The sequence below is a fragment of the Panthera tigris genome, chromosome A1 (genome assembly GCF_018350195.1).
Source record: "Panthera tigris isolate Pti1 chromosome A1, P.tigris_Pti1_mat1.1, whole genome shotgun sequence".
In the NCBI taxonomy this organism is placed as follows: Eukaryota; Metazoa; Chordata; class Mammalia; order Carnivora; family Felidae; genus Panthera; species Panthera tigris.
Window position 1 is genome coordinate 27,300,690 of NC_056660.1, and position 13,381 is coordinate 27,314,070.

Below are 13,381 nucleotides of genomic sequence, written 5' to 3' on the forward strand. Positions count from 1 at the left end.
TGCCATTGTTCCAGTCTCTAGCTATTCCTTGACCATTACTTACTACTTCTAATCTTCTGAGGTTAAATACCAGATCACCAAACATATTAAAGCAATAAGCATATAAAACATTCTTCTATGAATAAAAAATGTCTTGAGTCAAAGACGAAATCAAAAGAGAAAAAATATTTTGAGACAAAAAAATGGAAATATAACGTAACAAATTTATAGGATGCAGCAAAAGCAGTTTTAAGAGGAAAGTTTATAGTAATAAATGCCTATATTAAGAAAAAGGAAAGAGCTCAAATAAATAACCTCCTTTATCCCCAAGGGAACTAGAAAAAAAGGAAAAACTAAGACCAAACTTAGCTGAAGGAAGGAAATAACAAGGATTAGAGTAAAAATAAATGAAATAGTGACTAAAAAGATGACAAAAGATCAATGAAACTAAGTTATTTTTTTAAAGATAATCAAAATAGACAAACCATTAGCTATACTCACCAAGAAAAAAGAAGACAGTACTCAAAATCAGAAATGAAAGAGAAGACATTAAAAGTGATACCACAGAAATACAAAGGATCATTAGAGACTATATTAACAATTATACATCCACAAAATGGAAATGTAGAAGAAACAGATAAATCCCAGAAACATACAACCTACCAAGATTGAATCAGGATGAAACAGAAAAGCTGAACAGAACAATTATTAATAATGAGATTAAATCATTAATCAAAAACCTCCCAACAAAGAAAAGCTCAGGACCTATGGCTTAAATGAAATCTACCAAACATTTAAAGAATACCAATTCCCCTCAAACTTTTCAAAAAAAAAAGAAGAAACATTTCCAAATTCATTTTATGAGACCAGTATTATCCCGACACCACAAGCGGACAAGGACACTATAGAAAAGAAAATTATAGGTCAATATCCCTGATGAACATAGATGCAAAAGTCCTCAACAAAATATTAGTAAAAGGATCATACATCATGAACAAGTAGGATTATTCCAGGGACGAAAGGATGGTTCAACATCCACCTATCGATGTGAAACACCATAAATGTGAAACGAAATACAGGATAAAAATCATATGATCTCCCCAAAGACACAGAAAAACCATTTGACAAAATTCAACACCCACTCATGATAAAAACTCTCAACAAAAAAAAAACAAAACAAAAAAAAAACAAAAACAAAAACAAAAAAAAACAAAACTCTCAACAAAATGGGTATAGAGGGAACATATTTCAACATGATAAAGGCCATATGACAAATGCATAGCAAATATCGCACTCAATGGTGAAAAGCTCAAAGTTTTTCCCCTAAGATCAGATACAACACAAGGTTGCCTGCTCTCACCACTTTTATCCAACATAGTACTAGAAGTCATAGAGCAATTAGGCAAGATAAAGAAATGAAAGGCATCCAAATTGGAAACCAAGAAGTAAAACTGCAGATTACATGATATTATATAAAGAAAACCCTGAAACTTAGAACTGATCAACAAATTCAATAAAGTTGGAGGATATAAAATCAATATACAAAAATCTGTTACCTTTCTATATACTAATAACAAATAATCAGAAAGAGAAATTAAGAAAACAACCCCACTGGTGCCTGGATGACTCAATCAGTTAAGTATCTGACTCTTGATTTTGACTCGGGTCATGATCTCAGGGTCGTGAGATTAAGCCCCGTATCAGGCTCTGTGCTGGATGTGGAGCCTGCTTAAGATTTTCTCTCTTCCTCTCCCTTTGCTCCTACCCCTGCTCACATGTACACACACACTCTCTCTCTCTCTCTCTCTCTCCAAAAAAAGAAAAAAAGAAAATGATACCTTTTACAATTGCATCAAGAATAAAATACCTAGTAATAAACTTAATCAATGAAGTTAAGACCTGTACAATGAAAACTATAAAATTCTGATGAAAGAAATTGAAAACACTAATAAATAGAAGACATTCCATGCTCATAAGTTGGATGAAATTTGTTAAAATGTCCATACTATTCAAAGCAATCTATAGATTCAATGAAAGACCTATGAAAATTCCAAAGGCATTTTTCACAAAAATAGAACAAACAATCTTAAAATTTGTATGGAACCACAAAAGACTCCAAACAGCCAAAGATCTTGGTAAATAACAAAGCTGGAGGCATCACCCTTCCTGCGTTCAAAGTATATTACAAAGCTATAAAAATCAAAACAGTATAATATTAACTTAAAAAGAAACACACAGATCAATGAAACAGTTCTGAGAGACCTCAGAAATAAACCCATGTATATATGGTCAATTAGTTTATGACAAAGGAGCCAAAAATGTAAAACAAGTAAAAGATAGTCTTGTCAATATGGCGTTGGGAAATTTGGACAGCTGACATGCAAAGGAATAAAACTGGACCCTTATCTTATACCATACACAAAATCAACCCAAAATAGATTAAAGCCTTGAACTAAAGACCTGAAACCATAAAACTCCTAGAATAAAACACAGGGGGTAAACCCCTTGACATCGTTCTTGGCAGTAATTTTTAAAATCTGAAATCAAAAACTAGGCAACAAAATTAAAACAATGGGACTCCATCAAAGTTTAAGAAGTTTCTACACAGAAAGGAAAACCATCAACAAAGTGAAAAAACAACCTATGGAATAAGACAAAATATTTGCAAATCATATATCTGATAAGAGGTTATATACAAAATATATAAAGAACTCATACAATTCAATAGCAAAGATAGATAGACGGACAGACAGATGATAGATAGATCTCATTTTAAAATGAGTGGAGGATGGGGCACCTGGGTGGCTCAGTCGGTTAAGCGTCCGACTTCAGCTCAGGTCACGATCTCACGGTCCGTGAGTTCGAGCCCCGCATCGGACTCTGGGCTGATGGCTCAGAGCCTGGAGCCTGCTTCCGATTCTGTGTCTCCCTCTCTCTCTGTCCCTCCCCCGTTCATGTTCTGTCTCTCTCTGTCTCAAAAATAAATAAACGTTAAAAAAAAAAAAAAAAATGAGTGGAGGATCTCACTAGACATTTTTCCAAAAACATAAAATGGCAAACAGGTACACGCGAAGGTGATCAGCATCACTGGTCATCAGGGAAAATGCAAATCAAAACAACAATGAAATATCACATCACACCTTCTAGAATGACTACCATCAAAAAGACAAGAGACAAACAAGTGTTAGAAAGACGTGAAGGGAACCCCTGTACACTGTTGGTGGAAATGTAGACTGGTACAGCTACTATGGAACAGTATGGAGGTTCTGAAAAAATTAAAAATAAAACTACCATATGATCCAGCAATTCTACTTCTAGGTATGTATCTGAAGGAAATAAAATCACTCTCAGGACGCCTGGGTGGTTCAGTCGGTTCACTGTCCAACTCTTGGTTTCAGCTCGGGTCACGATGTCTTGGTTTTGTGAGTTTGAGCCCCTCATTGGGCTCTGTGCTGACAGTGTGGAGCCTGCTCGGAATTCTCTCTCCCTCTCTCTGCCCCTCCTTCACTCATGCTGTCTCTGTCTCTCTCAAAAATAAATGAATAAACTTAAAAAAAAGTATCAGTCTCTCAAAGAGATATCAGCACCCCCATGTTCACTGTAGCAAGACACGGAAACAACCTGTGTCCATCAGCAGATGAATGAGTGAAAAATGTCACACACACACACATATACAACAGAATATTTTTCAGTCATTAAAAAGAAGAAAATCTTGCTACTTGGTGACAACATGAATTGACCCTGACAGCATTATGCTAGGTAAAAAATCAGTCAAAGACAGACAAATACTGTATGATCTCATTTATATGTGGAATCTAAAAAAGCCAAACTCCCAAAAACAGAACAGACTGGTGGTTGCCAGAGGCAAGAGGAGAAGGGTGGGGGAAATGAGTGAAGGCAGTCAAAAGGTACAACTTACAGTTATAAGATAAGTGAGTCCTGGGGATGGAATATACAGCATGGTGACTACAGTCAACAATGCTGTAGTTTATATTTGAAAGGTGATAGAACAGTAGATCTTAAAAGTTCTCATCACAAGAAAAAATACATCTGTAACTATGTGAGGTGAAGGATGTTAACTAAAGTTGTTATGGTAACCATTTTGCAATCTGTACATATTATACATGTCAAATCATTATGTTATACGTCTTAAACTAACATACAATGTTATATGTCAATTATATCTCAATGAAACAAGAGGGAAATTTTTTAAATTAAAAAAACCTTTTTAATAATAAAAAAGTCTTTTAGTATAAGGACTTTAGGGTATTCCTCTTGGCTTATGAAAGTCCTTTGGGGGACCATTTCAAACTTAACTTTTTGGTTTGTAGATACTTCCCAGATAATCAAGACAGTGTCTGATTCTAAAGACTACTAAGTTTTGAAAAATAAGTCACTAAAATTACATCATGGCTGTGAATACTTTATTAATTGCCTATTAAGAAATGAAACACACATTATTTTTTTTAATTCCAGTATGGTTAGTTTCCTGCCGCAAACTTACATTTCTCATTCTCTTTTGTGGTGCTCTACAACCCTTCTTTCCTTTATTAGTTATACTTTCTAGTTGTTCTGCAAGTATTTAACATGTCTTCTTAAGGTAGATACTAAAGAGCAGAAGCTATGATTTGTATCTTAAAATAGCATCCAGTATTGAATATGCAATATGTGCTTAATGCATTTTATATAGTCCTCCAAAACAAAATGGCTCTAAAAGGTAAACTCCTTCAAATAATGGCTCTATATTAGCAAACACTGACACTATAAAGGATTACTGTATTGCAGAAAATCTTAAAATGGAAAAAGAGGCGCTTTAAAAAACATTTCATAAAACAAATCAAATGTGAACCACTAGATAATGAAGATGTAAGTTGGGTAAAATCCAAATGTACATTCTATGTTCTTTGGGGGGGCGTATAAATGGTAAGTTGCATCTTATTCTGGATATTAAACTTTAATTTAGCATGTAGGACAAAATCTGAAAATTATCCTTGATAATTATATCTCATAGATTATCGTTCATAATCACTTACATTGCCTTTAACACTTGGTTTTGTACATAAAAGTCCATAAAGCATTATGTACAATGTAGTCTGCCAACCACTGAACTATACTGAAGGAAGTAAGAAACGCAAGGAAAGTTTCTATGTACAAGTACGGCCATTCAAAACATTATGCCTTTAAGATAATAATGATCAGAGTCCTAGTGGTGAGCTCTGGGGATAAGGGAAATATTCTTGTGTGCCTGCAGAATTTATTCCCTTTTCCTGACTGCTATATTAAGGCTCTAGGAATCTAATACACTTTAGTACCTTTATTTGTTAGTCTAAAGATTAAACGGGATGGGAGAATCCTAGCTCTTAAACAGTACAAAAATTAAATAAAGCTCGGATATATCTCCAGTACGGACAATTTCACCGTGAAATTGAAATATAACTTTAAATATCACGTTGCCTACATCAAGGAATACAAACTGTTCCCAGGAATGCATGTGACTGGGACTTGGGAAGTGGGGTTCACGGGACCGAGTGGTGTTCTCTAATCTCGTGGCAAATGGAGCAGTTTTGGTTTCATCACTTTTACTATTGGTCTTCTGAATAACATTTAGCTTAACATAATTCCACAGAAGTGTTCAGAAAGTATGAAAATCTCAAATGTGCATCATTTCAGAAAGTAACAAGTATGAACAATAGTTTTCCTGGGCCGCTTGGTAAAATATTTTAGGCTTCGAGAAATCAATAAAAATGCATAGACTCATCTAATAGCATATAGAGTATTTTTTTAATAGGTCATCAACAGTCAGCTCCACTGTGCCTTTACCTACTTGTTACATAGTCTAAGTAGTTTAGATTCAATGATCACAGAGAAGGGAGCCACAGCGACGTATTCACATCTTGAAGAGTCTTCTCAAAAACAACACTACCTGACTGAAAGAAAAGGCTAGAGGAAAGCAAATAAGGGTTACCTTTCTGTTTAATATGTAAAGGGCAAATATTTAGCTTCTGCATTTGTGATACAAACGGGAAGAAAGAGGAGCCAACATTTATTTAGCATCTGTTATTTGGTAGGCACTATTATAAAAAGGTATCGTCATATCATTTTATATTATTTCAACAAGCCTAAATATTACTAACTCCATTCAAAAATGAAGAAACTGAAGGGCAGAAAAGCTAAAAATAACTTGACTTGGATCCTATAATGCAGTGCTTCAGTGACAGAAGCAGGATAAGAATCTGTTTGGCTCAGCTGGTATTTGTTGTTATTTGTTAATACATAAGACATTTATTTGTTATTCTAAAGATTAAACAGGATGGGAGAATCCTAGTTCTTAAACACAGTACAAAAATTAAATAAAGCTCGGATGGATCTCCAGTACAGACAATTTCACCATGAAATTGAAATATAACTTTAAATATCATGTTGCCTACATCAAGGAATACAAACTGTTCCCTGGAATGCACGTGACTGGGACTTGGGAAGTGGGGTTCACGGGACCGAGTGGCGTTCTCTAATCTTGTGGCACTAAGTGCTGTGTTTACGTGCAGAATTATCTATGTATCGGTCTTCACAACAACCCTACCAGACAGAAACTATTACTATCTCTATTTTACAAATGAGGACACATTCACCTGTTAAGAGCATATACTTTTCAGTTTACATTGTGAGAGAGAGCACATGTGCATGCAAGTGAGCAGGGGAGGAGCAGAGAGAGAGAGGGAGTGAGAGAATCCCAAGCAGGCTCCACACTGTCAGCGCAGAGCCAGATCTGGGACTCACTCTCATAAACTGTCAGATCATGGCCTGAGCTGAAATCAGGAGTTTGACACTTAACCAAATGAGCCACCCAGACTCCCTGAGAGTATATACGCTTAACCAGCAAATCATCTTTGTGAAATTTTCTACAGTTTCTAGGTTAACAAGATAAACCTTTAAAAACAGAAATCTTAAGTCAACTCCTAATTATCTGTTGTAACAACAGGAATGCTTTGGATGATATCGACTGACAGTCTCAAAAACCTTTGTGTTTGGTTTTATAGTAAGTTCCATATTCACATTTCAAGACTATGAATGGGATGCTATGGGGGTCCAATAATAGTTCCAGAAAAATAACAAGGCCATCCTGAATAATATTAAAGCAAAGAATGGTCAGAAATAGAGCCAACTTCCTAATTTGGTTCCCTCCCCTACCTAAAACCTATTCTCAGTAAGAAACTTCATCTCTTATATTTAAATAAAGCACCAAGCTCAACCGAACCATTTCCTTTGCTCCCTACCCCTTATCTTTTCTTGCTAAGTCAAAAGAAATAATAACATGTTTTGGCCTTAAAAATGTGCAAATCTACAAGAGATCCAAAAAACTGTATCAATACAGGACTTTATGACCTATTCTGCTTAATGATGTTGATTAAATCATCAGAAGATCTGCTGCAGATGACATACTGTAACCAACCCCCACAAAAATTTGAGTGGGCTCTAAGGGAACATAAGGTAAACAAATGAATATAGCGACTAGCAACTAAATGGCAGGGGGCATATTCTTAACTTTAAGTGTTAAATGTTATCACAGAGCAATCACACAACATCATTAGCTTTCTCCTATGTGGTCCAAAGTCACACAATAGATACTAGGGTGAAACAATTATAATAAAATATGCTAGATGTCAAATTGTGGAAATAGAAAAGAACTGTGAAATAGATCCTATATTATAACAGAAAATATGATAGATAATAAATCATAAAACTGAGTTCAGAAAGAATGGGGTATCACAGTAAGGGAGATTTTGACAATTGCTTTGAAATTTTAGTACTGTATTCCAACATAAGAGCTCAGAGCCCCTTGTTAAGGAATAAGGACACATCACATCTTTGCCTGATATTTTTAGGGATTTGGGCTTTTAAAATGTAAAAATTTTGTATTTTTTCCTCTGCTTCCTATTCATAATTTAAAATATAAGGAAAACTTTACTGTAACATTTTCTCCCTTTTTCAAGACAAGCTTGGCCACAGAATAAAATAAGACTTATGTAGCTCACCTACCTTATACCCAAAATAAGACTAGCTTCTCGCCTACTCATTTTCTGTTCAAATCCTCCTTTATAGTAGGATGAAAGGCTCTGTACAGGAAAGAAAGAGCATGAAATAATTAGTTGCATGTATGAGGCGGCAGGACCTCAAACCTATCATAGCGGCAATAAGAGTAATGCATTTTACTACAAGGCAACCTGAAACTGTAGGGGGGGAGGGCACTAAACAAGGATCCTTTACAAGAAACTATGACCAAGACGAACTTAAAAAACATTAACAATTTTTTCACATTCAAATACATTGATTTTTCTACACTAAGATAAAACAGAATCAAAGAAATCAACAGAAGCAAAGGCTTGAAGTCTTCCTAAGCTCTGCAATAATTTTCTCATTGGGTAACCTTGACAAGTCATTTAATATTGATATGACACACATCTTTTTTACCCACTGGACTGGTTGATAGAGAAGGAAGAGGAAGAGGAGGAACTGACAAAGTGGGGAGGACGTCAGAAGAGCAGACAGCAAGGCCAAGAGAGAGCACAAAACTGGACTGAAAGGTCACTGAAAGGTGGCTGGAAATGCATGAGCAAGGAAGACCGTAGTATCAGAGAGGCAACTAGGGGCCAGATTGTGGGGGGCCCTGTAAGTGGCAGCAATCTTTAGGATTCTATTCTCAATGGTAGGAGAAACCAGGGCACTGGAGTCATGTCATTTGGCTTTCGTTTGAAAGGATTACTCTAAATACCACGTGAAGAATAGGAAGAAAGGTGCAGGAGGGAATCAGGAGACCAGTTAAGACGAGATAACAATAACCTAGGCAAGAGATGATGGTGGTATGGGCCAACGTGGTAATAGAGGAGGTAGTTTGAAACTGGTCACATTCTAGATGTATTCTGAAAGGAAAACTAATAATTTGCTTGGCAGATTACATAAGGGATATGAAAAAGGGATTAAAGATGATGCAGTAAACACTGCTATACACGTGCAGCTCCCCCTTCAGACGTGAAGGACTTACTTCGTGGACGTTGGGGCTGTTGCTGGCAGACAGCACTCAGCTGTCAGACTCGTTAGAGGAGTTGCCTTGGCTAAAGAAAGTCAAGCTCAGGCCCCCTTCCCAGGGCAGTTTTCTATTTAATGACTGGTTGATATGGGGGTATAAACATTGTAGTTCATTGAGTTCAGTCCTTAAACTTCCTATCTATATTCACTTATCGAGTGACATCATTCAGTCTTGTGGCTCCTTGCCCCAACCTGGGACAACCACAATGAGCTACCCGTGCTTCAGAGCTCACTATGGGGTTGGCTGAGGCCTACTGCAGCCTAAATTGTCCTTCTGTCCTTCCTTCTCTTCCCTTCTGGAGCTGTTGATCCTAAAAGCACTCCCTGATGAACTACCAGCTTGCTAATTTCTGTCTGTCTGCTTTGTCTCAGTTCCAAGGAACTTAAACTGCAAATGACTTTAAGGTTTCTGGCCTAAATTGCCAAACTGCCACTAAATGACTTAGAGAGGGAGCAGTTGTTTATTGAGGGTAATAGGTATCAGGAGACTGGTTTTGGATATATTGAGTTTGAAATGTCTGTTAAATATCTAAATGGAAAAGTCTGACCTGGAGATAACATTTAGGAGTCACGAGTATATATAGACAGTATGTAAAGCCATGAGACTGAATGAGATCACCTAAGGAGTAAGAGTAGGTAAGAAGTCCAAACAGTGAGCCCTAGAGATTGCAGGTTTTAGGGGCACACAAAAGGAGAGGAATCCGTAAGCAGACTGAGTAGGACCAGCAGTAAGGCTGAAGGAAAAGCAGCCCAAAGTAAGGAAGGAAAAAAGTTTCAAACACTTCTGTAGGTCAAATCAGATGTGAGCTGAGAACTGACTGCTAGATTTATCAAAGAGGTCAAAGTCTTTGACAAGAGTCGCAGGGAGTAGGAGTGAGAGTCTGATGAGACTGGGTTTGAGAGAGAACAGGAGAGAAGGAATGGGAGACAGCTCTTTAGGAGCTCGTAACAAAGCAACAGGATGCACGAACTCAACTTTAGAAGGAAAAAAAAAATGCATCGATGACTGTATTGTATACATGTTTCTAAAACATGAAACTCTATTTTTGTAAGGAAAGATAAATAAGTGTATGTTTACATAAAACAAACTCTGAAAGTATATATACTCTAAAATGTTACTTCTGGTTGGTGATGTTATGAATAATTTTTTTCTTCTTTATTTTTATTTCCTAAGTTTTCAACAATGAACACAGACTATTCGTATAATTTTTTTAAAAAGGAGGACTAAATAAAAGACCAAGAAAACAAACTTAAAAATTAAAAATGAGTCCCAGGGAGCCAGATCTGGTCATTTATATAAGCTGCTCTCTTTGAACAGCTTGATATAAATTTCCACCTGGGAATAATTCCCTGGCAATTAATTCATTTCACAAACACTTCAGCACCTATTACATGCCAGCAACATTTCAAAAGAGACAGGTCAAGTTCCATCCTTATCACATAGATGCTAATGTATCAATGCACCAGTGCCGTGAGGGATATGACGTACTATTTCAAGTTTCAAGTAATTTACAATCTAGAAAGAAAACTAAAAATACCCGTCTCTAAGTTGTAAGGGGAGCAAAAGAATCAAATTATGGAAGTACACATAGTAACCTGGACAAATTATACACACACATGCACATGGAGATTATATAAAGAACAAGGGGACTTCACAGAGGAATAACAGCTAGTTTTAAGTTTTCTCTCAACAGATCAAAATTTTTACTAGATACGTACCTTACTCCCTGACATTTCTGTAAGTATTTATTTACCTTAGGGAACTCCAAAATCTCAGCATAATAAACATGATAAACTGATGTTTCATGAAGTGTCACCCCACGAGTCAGAAACTCATTAGCCCTAACAGCAGGTATTGTATCAGAGCAATTGATTTACTTTCTGGTTTGCCCAGGTAGAAAAGGAGACACAGAAAAAACTACTTAAATTTTTTTTAAATTCTTTGTAATGTTTATTTATTTTTGAGAGAAACAGAGACACAGCAGAGTGAGTCAGGGAGGGGCAGAGAGAGACAGAATTCGGATTCCACAGAATCCGAAGCAGGCTCCAGGCTCTGAGCTGTCAGCACAGAGCCTGACACAGAGCTCGAACCCATGGACCGTGAGATCAGGACTTCTGCTGATTTTGGATGCTTAACCGACTGAGCCACCCAGGGGCCCTAGAAAAAGCTACTTAAAATATAGCATCTAGATGAGACTCATACCCTAAAACACTGACCTTCTTATGAGTAAGTTAATCTCTGCATATCCATAAGGAACAGTTTAACTATACAAAAACTCCATCAAATAGAGTAAATGGTTATATTTTTCTAACAGAATTTCCAAGAACAGAAACAGGATGCCACGACTTTTATGCTGCCATTTGAAATATATCCTGCACCTTACAAATTATTATTTTGTGTTATTCTATCTATAAAGCATACACATAAACAACATACCTCAAAATCATTTTCGTTCTGAAATTAGCATTAAATGCTATGGTGTCACATATTATCAAAGGAGATATGAAATGAACCAAGTTCAACAAAACTTTGTTAGTTGGCTCAGCCAAGAGCTTGAAATACAAAAGCCCTCCACACAACCAAAGAAGAACTATATCATTCCATAATCTTAAGAAGAAATAAATTTACCATAAACTATAATCTCCTATTATTTACAATAATCTATTTCGTTTATAGAGCCACAGAGGTACGATTTTAATTTGCGTTGTTTCCATGAAATTCACTTAACCATAAAACAAAAGAAGTCCAATTTTTAAAAACTGTATTCAAATAAAGGGACATTTTCACAAATAGAAAAATAAAAGCCTCGGGGTGCCTGGGTGGCCAAGTCGGTTAGATGTCCAACTTGGGCTCAAGTCATGATTGCACAGTTCGTGAGTTCGAGCCCCGCATCAGGCTCTGTGCTGACAGCTCGGAGCCTGGAGCCTGCTTTGGATTCTGTGTCTCCCTCTCTCTCTGCCCCTCCCCTGCTCATGCTCTGTCTCTCTGTGTCTCAAAAATAAATAAAAACATTTTAAAAAATTAAAAAGAAAAAGAAAAGCCTCAGAAGAAGATGAGTGACTTGGGTTTCTTCCCCAGGAAAAAAAATTAGGGGTAAACACTGACTGAGTTTATAACAGACACTAACATATGAAAGGTCAAGCAAAAAAACTACTGGTTCAAAACAGAAGATTGAATAAAAAAACGTCTTTTGCTTCCTAAAGTGCCTCTGAAATAAGAAGAGAGATATTTTTAAACAGAAAAGTCCATATGAGGCCTAGAAAACAAGAAATGAGACAAAGAGAAAACCAGAGAGCTGAAAACAGGTAAGATTACAATTAAAGACACAAAAACATCACTGCAGCTTCAAACACCAGAGGAAAGTGGAAAAGCCTTCCCAGGAAATAAAGAAAGCACTAACTTTAGAGTCCACAAATATAATAATGACATCAGGATAATTAATTAAACCAGAACAGCAGAGATGACCATTTCTAACTCCATTAACACAGAGCATAAGGGGCCTACCACCTGCCATTTTTGCCCTCTGGCTAAGAAAAACAACTACTAGCCTGAGATGTATCTCATTGTGGGTGGTAGGTCCCAACAGAAGCAAAGGAGAGTACTAGCAGATCACACTACAGAACCCAGGAGGCCAGTGAGGGGGACAGTTATGCCAAGGAATGAAATATACACAGTGCTTAATCTTTCCTCAACCTCTCTCTGGAGGTCTCAAGCCTGCCTCTGGGTGCCTTGCTTTGGAAAACATGCCTGTTGACATAAACCACCTTTGTATTCACAGCCCACTATCAACACTCTTGTTCAATTAAAGTGAATGTACAGGGGCGACCTGGGTGGCTCAGTCCATTAAAGTGTACAACTTTGGCTCAGGTCATGATCTCATGGTCTGTGAGTCCGAGCCCCATGTCAGGCTCTGTGCTGACAGCTCAGAGCCTGGAGCCTGCTTCGGATTCTATGTCTCCCTCTCTCTCTGCCCCTCCCCTGCTTGTGCTCTGTCTCTCAAAAATAAATAAACATTAAAAAAATTTTTTTTAATAAAGTGAGTTTACCAAACTGTTATACTATTATAACACTTACATTATTCAACTCAGTCCTCACAAACATACACCAATAACCAAGGATTGTCAGACATTTGAACAAATCCAATACCACGGGGGGCAATAAAACAGAACAAAGATGAACAAGTAACAACTGGCTTTTGGAGGAAGGAGGTAAATCAGAAAGCAGAAGAGGACTTGACAATTTTCAAATTAGTATCTTATATCCATAAAAGAGTAAATTGCTATGAAAAGAGATATTAAATATTACTGAAGTAAAACA

The 13,381-nt window shown here is 36.7% G+C and overlaps 1 protein-coding gene across 1 annotated transcript in view; it reads right to left on the reverse strand.

The window, feature by feature from the left end:
• Positions 1-13,381, reverse strand: part of DNAJC15 (DnaJ heat shock protein family (Hsp40) member C15) — a 68,715-nt gene that overhangs the window by 18,601 nt on the left and 36,733 nt on the right. Inside the window, exon 4 of the mRNA XM_007085371.2 lies at positions 8,017-8,093. Within this exon, the coding sequence (XP_007085433.1) occupies positions 8,017-8,093 (77 nt within the window). The remainder of the gene's footprint in view (positions 1-8,016; positions 8,094-13,381) is intronic.